General features: G+C 43.4%; 1 protein-coding gene across 1 annotated transcript; it reads right to left on the reverse strand.

Moving 5' to 3' along the window:
• Nucleotides 1-401: 401 nt before the first annotated feature.
• LOC150039558 (uncharacterized) lies at nt 402-4,178 on the reverse strand. Its single transcript, XM_090327754.1, is given in 1 exon segment — nt 402-4,178. A coding segment is annotated over 1 exon segment (3,777 nt).
• Nucleotides 4,179-12,314: the final 8,136 nt, after the last annotated feature.

The following is a 12,314-nucleotide window of genomic DNA, read 5'->3' on the forward strand; positions in this document are numbered from 1 at the left end:
AAGGACATATAATGTGAAACTAATTGAAAGGACCTCCAGGATAGTGAAACAAAAGGCATATAATGAATGATTGTTGTCCTTAATGTACTATGTTGTCTCTCATCTCCTTTGCTGTCCCTTGGTTATCTCATATTGGTATAGTATCTCACTTTGTTATCTGATATATTGAATTTATTTGTATTTGGATATTTGAAATTTGATAGGGAAGGGGGGAAAATCAAGACGGGTGAGGGGTGTGGAGGGGAGGGAAACGGGTACCAAGACATGTAAAAGGCTATCAATGTATGTGAATTAATGCACCTTCTATCCGGCAAATATTATGTAACCCTTTTGCTAATTACAATAAAAATTGCAAAAAAAAGCCAGAGATGGAGGTATGGCTCAAGTGTTAGGTGTGCTGGTCATGTAGCCAATAGGGCTACAATTTCTGCCTTGTTCTTTATGTCCTTTCCTTCTGAGGTCAGCAAGCCCCTTCTTCTATAAATTTCCCCATGGATGTGAGCAGTAGCAAAGGCATATCGACTGTCCGTGTAAATGTTGAGCCTCTTACCTTCAGCCATTTGGAGGGCCTTAGTCAATGCAATGAGTTCTGCTTTCTGAGCCGATGTTCCAGGTGGCAGTCTTTCAGCCCAAATTACCCCAGTCTCCGTGGTAACAGCTGCCCCTGCCTTCCGTTCCCCGTTTTCCAGGAAGCTGCTGCCGTCCGTGAACCAATTGAAGTCCGCGTTCTGGAGGGGACGGTCTGTCAAATGAGACCGAGTTCCATGTATTTCTGCAAGAATCTGCAAGCAATCATGAGGGTCTGCTTCCCCGGGCTGGGGTAGAAGAGTGGCTGGATTCAGGGTAGTTACTGGTCCAAACCGGATCCGCTCCTTGTCCAGGAGCATCGCCTGGTAATGGGTCATTCGAGCGTTGGAGAGCCACCGATCAGGAGGTTGCCTTACTATGGCTTCCACTGCATGTGGGGCCAATATTGTTATTGGCTGGCCCATGGTTAATTTATTAGAGTCTCTAGTGAGGGTGGCGATGGCTGCCACCATCCGGAGGCAGGGTGGCCATGCGGAGGCTACTGGGTCTAATTTCTTTGAGAGGTAGGCCACCGGCCGTTTCCACGGGCCTAACTTCTGAGTCAAAACTCCTTTAGCATACCCTTGTTTTTCATCTACGAATAATTCAAAGGGTTTAGTTAAATCCGGCAGGCCCAAGGTAGGGGCCTGCAATAGGGCTTCTTTTACTTTTTCACATGCTAATTGCTGTTCCTCCCCCCATGTGTAAAGAGTCCTGGTCTTAGTGAGTGAGTACAGCGGGGCGGTTAACTCGGCAAAACCTGGGATCCACAAACGGCAGAATCCGGCGGTGCCTAGAAACTCTCTTAACTGCTTTGGTCCTCTTGGGACAGGGATATTGATAATAGCCTGTTTTCGTGCTTTCGTCAGCCACCTCTGCCCATCCTCCACCAGGTATCCCAGATAGGTCACTTGTTTTGAACAGAGTTGGGCCTTTTTGGCAGAGGCCCGGTATCCTAGATCCCCCAGAGTCTGTAAAAGTCTCTTAGTTCCAGACTCACAGTCCTGCTCTGTCCTTGCTGCTAGCAGGAGGTCATCCACGTACTGGAGGAGTATCAAATCAGGATTCTGCACCCGGAAACTGGCCAAATCTCGGTGCAATGCTTCATCAAACAGAGTAGGGCTGTTTTTGAACCCCTGGGGTAATCTAGTCCAGGTTAATTGCCCCGAGATTCCCGACTCGGGGTCCTTCCATTCAAAGGCAAAGATGGGTTGGCTATTAGGGTGCAATTTTAGGCAAAAGAAGGCATCCTTTAAGTCCAACACCGAATACCAAGTGTGTGTTGGAGGTAATCCACTTAGTAGATTATATGGGTTGGGCACAGTGGGGTGAATATCCTCCACTCTTTTATTCACTTCTCTTAAATCCTGTACTGGCCGGTAATCATTCGTCCCTGGCTTTTTGACTGGCAGTAGAGGAGTGTTCCATGGGGACTGGCAAGGTACTAATATTCCCTGATCCAGCAGTCTCTCAATGTGGGGTCTTATCCCCAGCTTAGCTTCTTGTGACATTGGATATTGCTTTATGGAAACGGGGGTAGCACCAGCTTTGAGCATAATGACAAGGGGCGCTTGATGTTTAGCCAGTCCCATTCCTCCCGTCTCCGCCCATGCTTGGGGAAAGGTTTGCAGCCAGGAGACAGGTGGAATTCCCTCAGTTACTTCCGTTTCATATATTCTATATTCATCCTCAGCACTGAGGGTCAGTACATATAAGGGTTGTCCTTGAGGGCCAGTAATGCGGGCCCCATTCCCCTCAAAATGGATTTGAGCTTTTAGTTTTGTTAATAAGTCTCTCCCCAGGAGGGGGTACGGGCAATCAGGAACATGTAAAAAGGAGTGGGTCACCTTACCAGTTGCCAATTGTATTTTCCGGTCAGTTGTCCATCGGTACCTTTTTCCTCCGGTGGCTCCTTGTACCCACGCGGATCTCTCACTCAGTGGGCCCAGAGATCGGGTTAGCACGGAGTGCTGGGCTCCAGTGTCTACTAAAAAGGTGACCGGCTGCCCCCCTACAGTTAATGTTATCCTAGGCTCAGGGGGGGGCTCCCGGCCTGGACTCCCCTAATTGTCTAAGGTCAGGAGGGAGGTTTGAGGCTTCCGAAATCCTTTGAGTTTCTTCGGGCAATCACGGACCCAATGTCCTTTTTCCTTGCAATAGGCACATTGGTCCTTCTCAACTCCACGGGGGCCCCTTCTATCTCCTCCCTTTCCATCCTGCCGCTGCCCTGTCACTACGGTGGCCAGTAATTTACTCATTTCTTTACTTCTCTTTCGGTCCCTGGCATTCTCTCTCTCTTCTGCCTCCCTTCTCAGCCTCTCTTCTCTCTCTTCTTGAGTCTCCCGCTTATTATAGATACGCTCCGCTTCCCTGAGGAGTTCCTAGAGAGACAGATTCTGTAGATTATCATGTCTCTCTAGCTTTTTCCTGATGTCTGGAGCAGACTGCCAAATGAAGGACATGGCCACGTTAGAGGCTGGGTCCTCAGGGTCATATGGAGTGTATATCCGATATGCCTCCTTTAAACGTTCTAGAAAGGCTGCAGGAGACTCTTCACTTTTCTGGGTCACTTGCTTAACCTGAGCCAAATTGGTGGGGCGCTTGGAGGCCCCCTGGAGACCCGCGATAAGCAACCGGCGATAAAGGAATAGATGATTCCTACCTTCGGGGGTGGTGAAATCCCAGTTAGGGCGCTCTAGAGAAAAGGCAGCATTTATTTCATTAGGCAATTGGGTAGGACGCCCATCGTCACCCGGAACATTTTTCCGGGCTTCCAGGAAGACGAGCTGTCTCTCCTCCGAGGTCAAAAGTGCCTGCAGTAGTTGTTGGCAATCATCCCATGTGGGTTGGTGGGTCACTAAAATAGATTCTATTAACGAGATTAGCCGGGAAGGATCCTTGGAGAAAGGGGGATTGTTATTCTTCCAGTTATACAAGTCTGAGGCAGAAAAAGGCCAGTACTGTAACTGGTTATTGGCGCCCACCCTCAAGGGAAACGCTTGAGAGGACGCCTGATCAGTTTGAGGGTTACAGCGCCCCCTCAGCCTTCCCGCTACGGGGGAGGGAGCGGGGTCCCGGGGAGGTGGAGATTCCTTTCCCATATCTGGGGGAGGGGGGGCCTGCCCTCGATAGGGCGGGGGTTCCTCTGTCATGAGGTCCACCAATACTCCTTCTTCAGGGGGCAAAACCTTGAGTGGTCTCTCGGGTTTCTTCTGGTCCCCTGAACTGAGGACTGGATATAGGGAAGAACGAGATGGGGAAGGAGTGGGAGAAGGACGAAGGGGAGGGGGCAGAGCTGGGGCAGAGGGGGTAACAGTGGGCTTAGCTCTGGGCAGGAAAGGTTTTACCCAAGGTGGGGGGTCAGTGACCAAGGCCTCCCAAGTGATAATGTAAGGGACCTGGTCCGGGTGGCCGTGGGGCCCAGGATCCATAACAGACAGTTCAAAGGTGCCATCTGCTGGCCAGTCGGCTCCGGAGGTCGGCCATTCAGAGGAGCAGAGAGTCATCCATCGATTTTTCCGGACTACCACAGACTGATTACTAGCTATTGTCCGGACCTCCTTCCAGTGCTGTAAAATAAGGCTTAAGGGGGTCGTCACAGTCTGTCCCATGTTAATATTCAGTCCAAGTCCAAGTCCCGTCACAACAAACACCAGAATTAAACGAACACTAAACGAAAGACACTTCGCAGCGCGGCTTCGGTGCAAAACCGAAAGGGGAAGGGCGTTGACACAGCTGAGTCACAGATCCTCAGACCGGGGCGAAGCCCCGAAAACAGATGGACTAGAGAGTCCTCAGACCAGGGCGAAGCCCCGAAAACAGATGGACTAGAGAGTCCTCAGACCGGGGCGAAGCCCCGAAAACAGATACCAGATGGGTCAGAAATCTGACCCCAGATGCCTCCGGGACGTCTCCCGGGGGCTGCGGTCGGGAGTCCGAGCTCGTCAACTCCTCCACGGGTCCGCCAGAATACAGATTGACAAGGCCGAGTCACAGATTCGCTGGCGCTCTTAACATAAGACAAAACAGACACAAGACAGTAACAGTTTGCTGGCCAGCTTACCTCCCGGAGGTGGGTCGGTGGTCCCTGGGTGGGGGGGTCTCCTATCTCGGTGGAACCTCCAAATGTAAGACCCCCGACTCAGCGGGACGTCTTCCAGACAGAGACAGAGCCCCCTTCCAAAGGAACAGCGAGTCCACGCAGTCGGATGCAATCAGCAAGAGGTTTATTCAGGAACACGGGCGCCCGGGGGCGACAAAGCCTCCTAGAAGACTCGCTTGCCGAGGCTTGGGGAAGAGGGGTATTTATGGGTAGCAGAAGCACGGTTACAGAAGCAGAAGCGTAATTACAGGGTAGGGGTCGGTTAACTTCAAATAAGGCTAGGAGTTTATTTTGGGCAGTAGTGGAATTTTTCTCTTATCTAGAGGAGGGCGGACATGCCTTTCATCTGGGTTTACAACCTTATCAGCCTCATCCCCAAACATCCTGCGGGGCTGCTTTTTAACTTCTTTTGTTGGGCAACAGCAGTTACAGCCGTAGCCGGGGTCTCACTAATGCTTTATTGGCTGCAGCTGCACTTTTCATTCCCCTAAAGATTTATCAGCTGCAGCTGCACCTTTCAATATCATCTACTAACCTCCAAAACTGTCAGAAATTGAGGTATGGTGTATTCAGAAACTAAGTTGAGGAGCCAGCAGTGTAGCCCAGTGGTAGAGTGCAGGCCTAGCATGCACGAAGCCCTGAGTTCTATTCCTTGGTACCACAAACAGAAGTAGTGTTGTGGTTCAAGTGACATGGCGCTAGCCTTGAGCAAAAAAGTGTCCAAGGACAGTGCCCAGACTCTAAGTTCAAACCCAAAGACTGGCAAAAAGAAAAAAAAAAGAAACTGAGTCATGAGAGCATAAAATAACCTCAACAGATCGGATCAACTTTCACGGAGAGTTGAAGAGGGATACAATAGCGACTTGAGATGAGTCGAGTCATAAAGCTTAGTGTAATAAGGGCAGGAGTGGGGGACTTATGTAGCAGTAATGGGTAGAGGCCAGGGCCTCCCCTAGCTGGAAGTTTCAAAGCGTTTTCTGAGTTTATGGTACTAGTCTGGTTCTCCAAGCCTATTGTTCGAGTAACCCTTTCAGGCATCTATCATCTGAGAGGGCTGGGGTATCGGCTTTCATATTTATGTTAAGAAGTTTAGGAAGATTCCCTCAGGAAGGGTGATCAATGGGTCAAACCATGGTGTTAGGAGCCAGAGTGGAATCAAACTGTACCTTGATTTGCATCAGACAATGGCTTTATTGTCTTAGTGTTTTCTGGCCTTATTCTGTTTAAATGACCTGAGATTTACCATATGAATGTAACACCTGGAAGTTCCCTGGTTTCAAGAAGGGATATAAGCCTGGAGTTGACAATAAACGAGGCTGCAGTTTTTACCTAGGCTGCAGACCTCCCGGACCCGAAAAAAAAATGAGATACCCTTACCACAGGAAACCAGTCAGATATTTGAGGGTTGCAAAGAAACCACTATTTTGTCTAATGATCAACATTAAACACCACCAATACACTAATGGGAATAGGAATCAATTAAACATTCGTTTAAAAAGGAAGACACTAAGTCCTATTTTGGAAGAATGCCATTCAGTAAACCAAGGGCAGACTATAGGTGAAATATTCATAGACTGATTTTTATTACTTTATTAATGGGTAGTAATATTAGTATTATTTGCCAAAATTCATTATAATTTGTTAAACTGTGGCAATATCGGTATAACATACATCTGTAGATATATCCTTAACCCCTTTTTCCATGCTACTAAATGTCAGGTAGTAGATCAGATGCTGTTTCTTTGTTTCTTACTACCACTTAAGAGGCCATTGCCTCAACACTTACACCAAACTCTCTCAAATATGCCATAAAATTATATACAATTGTCATCCTTCTGGTGATAGATTTCATACACCTGGATAACTTTACTCACTTCTAGAAGAATTTATGACTCCACTAATATGTATAACTTCAATAAAACACTGTGCTAAGTGAAATAAGCTTATATATCTGAATAAATAGCACTTTCCCTATTTTCCAAAAATTTACCAGGAGGTGAAAAAATATTCATAACAATACATTCCTTATAAATTTGACTGTATAAATATTATTGTATTTTGTTTAATAATGCTTTTGCCAGTCCTGGGGATAGAACTCAGGGCCTGGGAACTGTCCTTGGGTTTTCTCAAGGCTAGCTCTACCACTTGAGCCACAGCACCACTTCCACCTTTTCTATATATGTGGTACCTATGAATCGAACCCTGGTCTTTGTGTGTGTTAGGCAAGCATTCTGCCAGTAAGCCAAACTCCCAGCCCTTGCTTAATATTTTGCTGAATATTTGTGTTATACACCTACTTACTAGAATATTTTTTGTAAGGCAAGCCATTACTCATTTAATCATTTTCTACACAATGGTGAATACTGAAATTTCACATAACATATATATTTGTTATATATACACACATAACATATGTGTGTGTTTGATGTGACATGCTTTATTAGTGATTTGCTATGAGTGCATAAAAGCCTGATTGCTAATAATTAATAAAATATGCTTTTTGATTAAAAAATATATAAAAGTGGAAATTGATTTGTGAGAAATATATGCTTTTCTCCCTAACATATTAAGAAAATGATATTTTACAATGACCAATAATGTTTTTCTGTGTTTTAGTTCTCTTTTTATATCACAGGAAATATTTATTGAAATTACCCATCTATGTATTGCTACAGTTTTAAGCTGAGTACTACCTATAGTATACCTGCAGCTGTTTTTTTTTCAAATACCGTTTTGTTTATACATTGAGGAATAGCTGCCTTTCTTTTATTTTTGAGAAATAATCTAAATATTGTGCTGTTTTGCATCTTTTTAAAACTTTCTTTTCTTTTCTTTTCTTTTTTTTTTGTAGTTCATAGACCTCGGCCCTGTCCCTGAACACTTCAGCAGAAGACTATAACACCTATCCTTGAGCTACAGCCCCACTTCCTGTTTTCTAGAGTTAACTACAGATAAGAGTCTCAGGTCCTGAGTAGCAGATAGGATTACCTTACCCAGTTTCAATGCTGTTTGCTTATTAACCATTAAGTGAGGAACACGAATTTTTTCTAGATTCAGCGGCCACAAGTTTGGTTTATATGTCTGTTTGCCTTTGATCCAAGCAAGAACGATTCTTGAGAGTAAGGACTTACACCTAAATCCCTTCAGTTACAACTTCTCACTAAAGTCTCAATTTAGGTATTTGTGGGAATTTTGAAATTTGTTTCTTTCCATTTGAAGTCTTATAAAAATTCCTTTTCTAACACTCCTGTCCCTCAGAACCATGGAAGACCAGAAAATCTCCAGCTCATTGTCTAGTTAATTTTCTTATGTTGATTGAAACTTTGTTGTTTTTTTTTCCTTCCATTCCTGGGTTTGAACTTAGGACCTAACCACTGTCCTTGGGCTTTCTCAAGACTAGAACCCTACGAATGAAGCCATTACTTCTGGCTTTTTCTATGTATGTGGTAATAAGGAATCAAACCTGTGTCTTTGTGCATGCTAGGCAAGCACTCTATCACTAGGCTCAATTTCTGGTGGAAAGGTCTGGTTCTGAATACCAGTCTCTTCCTACCAGCAAAAAGATATTATCCTTATCAGAGAATAATGCCCTGACTTATTCCTTGTTTGCTCAATCATTTACAGTCTTAGTTTTAAAGAAATGAAATATCTTTCTTTCTTTCTTTCTTCCTTCCCTCTTTCTTCCCTCTTTCTTCTTTCTTTCTTTCTTTCTTTCTTTCTTTCTTTCTTTCTTTCTTTCTTTCTTGTTTTGCAGTCATGGGACTTGAATTCTAGACCTGGCTGTTCTTCCTGAGCTCTTCAGCTCAAGGCTACTGCCCTATGTCTTTATCCTCAACCCCACTTCTCATTTTCTATTGGTTTATTGGAGAGAAGACTCTAAGGTGTTTTTGTGATAGTTCAGTCTTTGAACCTTGATCCTCAGATCTCAGCCTCCTAAGTAGCTAGGATTACAGGCATGAGCCACGGGCTCATGGCTTTCTCATTTTTTTTGTTTCACAGTGATTTCTACAGAGAAATCTAACTTTAACTCTACTGCCACATAGAATTCATTATATCACCTTATGATTCTTGGTGCCGGGGGTTTGGGCTAGCATGCACAAAGACCTGGTTCAGTTCCTTGGTACTACATACAAAGAAAAAGCCAGAAGTGGTGCTATGACTCAAGAAGTAGAGAGCTTGCCTTGAGAAAACCCAAGGACCATGCTCAGGCCCTGAGACCAAGCATAGGATTGGGAAAAGAAAATGATTCTTGATTCATTCACAAAGAATTCCATAGGTTCCACACAGGATTTAGGGTAACTAAGAATATTATTGCTCAGTACATCACAACATGAACTTACTAATGGTGCTCAGGCTCCAACATCAATATGAAGATGCATTCACTCACCTGTGATATTCTTGTCAGAGGAATTTCCTATCCAGAGTTCTGCACAGTGCTCTAGCTTGTCAATTAATACAGGTTTGGGAACACAGGGCCCTGTAAATTAGAAACAGTAGAGAATTATTGCTTATGCTGTGTCATCATTGCTTTAAGTTCGCAGATATCCTACTCACAAGTTATCTATTAAATCTTTTTTCTCATTTCTCACTGGCTCCATGGTTGACTTTTCCCCAGCTCTGGATTCATTTTGTATGGCATAAACTTAGCTGTCTTGTTCAAGGCTAGAAAAATACCAGTTTGAGTCCCAGCTCCACTTACATGCATAGGTCTTCACGCATGCTAGGCAAACACTCAACCACAAAGTCAAACTCTTGACACTCCACTAACATTTTTGTGGGGTTACTTGGAGTTATAGAGTTTCATGGCAATTTTTATGCCATTGCTGGCTTCAAATTAGAATTCTTAGATTTCTTCCTCCTGAATATTTTAAGATTACAGGCATGAAACATTGCACCTAGTGCCAGGTTTCCATTATAAACTCACTGTTTAGTGATTTGTAGATCTTATTTCCAATAATGATATATATTCTATTCTGGATTGTTTATCCACTTACAATTACGGTGTAAGTTTGGAATGTCGTCTCCATTAGAGGAAACGTAATTTAGAACTGTTGTCAAAGTATCCTGAAGGTATCCTGAAGAATGAGTACAAAATTACCTTAGGTTTTCTTTAGAAAGTAATGATACTTCTCAGGGCCTGGAATCTTTCATTTAAATAGTATTGAAAGTTTGATAAACATTCACGTATCTGCAAAATAACAAGGCACTTGGCCTTGCAAGTGAATTTGACTTTTGCTCACCTAAGGACATCAGGTTGCTGTTGGTCTCCAGCATTACATCACTGTACATGGTCCTCTGAGCATGGTCCAGATGCTGCAACTCCTCCCAGCTGAAATTCACAGCTACATCATCAAATGACACCAGCTTCTGGAATGGCACATTTTCATCAAGTAATTAGCACCGAGTTATAAACACACCATGTCTGGAATTTTATTCTTTGGAATTTTATTCCTTTACTTAAATGTTTAGACTTACATGAAATATTGACCTGAAAAGCTTAGGGATGGTGCCTAGGCCCAGAGTTCAAATCCCAAGACCCACAAAAAAATAAAAAGGCAAGCCAGGTGTTGGTGGCTCACGCCTGTCATCCTAGCTACTCAGGAGACTGAGATCTGAGGACCATGGTTCAAAGCCAGCCTGGCACAAAATTCCATGAGACTCCTTTCCAATTACCCACCATAAAATGTTTAATGGCTTGTGGCATATCATGGTAGAGCAATTGTGGTATCGACAAAAATAAGTCGGGGGATTAGATTTAGGTTATAAATGGAATTATTCCATTGAAAAGGAACTACATTATATGATGACATATGCTGGTACTGTGAGAATATTGCAAAATCTTAGGGTATCAAGTAATAATACTGTGAAGTACACCCAGAATGTTAATGTTCTATGTCTGGCATAATAATCACTTGGGGAAGAAACTTTTTTTTCTTTTTTTTGGCTGGGGGATTTGTAAGGCTTGAACTCTGGGACTGGGCACTGTTCCTGAGCTCTTCAACTCAAGGCTATCACCCTACCTATGAAGCCACAGTGCCATTTCCCATATTCTAGTGGTTAACTGTACATGAGAGTCTCATAGACTTTCTAATGCCCAGGCTGGCTTTGAACCAAATCTTTAGATATCAGCCTGATATCTGAGTAGCTAGGATTACAGGTAGAAGTCACTGCACCTGGCAAGAAATTTATTTCTTGCTGTTTTATACTACAAATTTTCTGTATGTTTTACTTTTTCAAAAAGACTGAGGATGACCTTTGTTCTGTATATAATGGGAAGAGGGGTAGGGAGCTGTGAGCAGAAGAACTGAGGGGCAATACTCAGGGTAGGACAATAGCCTTAAACTAAAGAGCTCACGGCCCAAGGTCCAAGCCCCATGACTTTCCCCACTACCCCACAAAAAAAGGGGAAAAAATTGGAGATTGGAGAGGATTTTCTAAAAAGAATATATAGAAATAGTAGTTCAAAATGTAGAAAGAAGTTCAATATTAACAGTCATGAGAAAAATTAAAATTACAATGAAATCATTACTTTAAATATGTTAATATAAATATAGTTTTAAACAAAAAGATCCACATACACACACACACACACACACGCATACAAAAAAACAACTTTCAAAGTCTAACTATTACTGGCAAGTTAGTGAGAAGAAATAGAACATTGGAATAGTTCTGCAAGGAATATAAAACAATCAAAAATTGCGTGGAGAGTGCTAAAAAAGTACTAAATATAGAATTACATAGAAATATGGTCCAACACTTCTATTTCTAGATTTGTACCTAACGGAAGAGAAAGCAGACTAGAACAAATATGTGGAGAATCCATTCACATCTATTAATAATAATCAAAAGATAGAAATATGCAAAACAATGCATTGAAAAGGAAGAACGTTTTACTATATTTTACAGATGAATCTTGATTACAGTAAACTAAAAATACAGCAGTCATAAAGGAAGACCTAGGGTATGTTTTCCCTTCCAGAGTTTCCAAGGATCAACAAACCCTTAGAGCCAAAAAGCACGATGGTTCCAGAGAATGGAGTAGAGAGGAACAGGAGCTGAATGTTTAATGATTATACATGGAAGATGAAAATTGCTCTAGATGGGTAGAATGAAGAGAGAACTGTACCCTAAACAATGGTTATGTAGCCACACAGGATGGGACACACCTATACTCCCTGATCTTGGGAAACTCAAGAAGGATTTCTAGCCATCCTAGATGCATGGAAAGATCTATCATAAAAACTAATGTGGAGGGGCTGGGAGTTTGGCATAGTTGTAGAGTGCTTGTATGAAGACGAAGGTTCAATTCCGCAGTACCACATACACAGAAAAAAACAGAAGTAGTGCTGTGGCTCTAGGCTTGAGGAAAGCTGAAGTACAGTGCTCAGACCGAGATCCAGCCAAAGGGCTTATTTAAAAAAAAACAGAAAGCTGAGCATGATGGGGTGGTGGCGCACTTCTATAATCCTAGCTACTCAGGAAGCTGAGATCTGAGGATCAAGGTTTAAAGCCATCCTGGCACAAAAAGACGTGAGACTCTTATCTCCAATTTACCTTTAGAAAATGGGAAGTGGGGCTGGGCTCCAGGGTACGGTGGTAGCCTGGAGCTGAAGAGCTCAGGGATAGTGCACAGGCTGAGTTC

Source organism: Megascapheus bottae, unplaced genomic scaffold (genome assembly GCF_031878675.1).
Source record: "Megascapheus bottae isolate mThoBot1 unplaced genomic scaffold, mThoBot2.hap1 HAP1_SCAFFOLD_47, whole genome shotgun sequence".
NCBI classification, from domain to species: domain Eukaryota; kingdom Metazoa; phylum Chordata; class Mammalia; order Rodentia; family Geomyidae; genus Megascapheus; species Megascapheus bottae.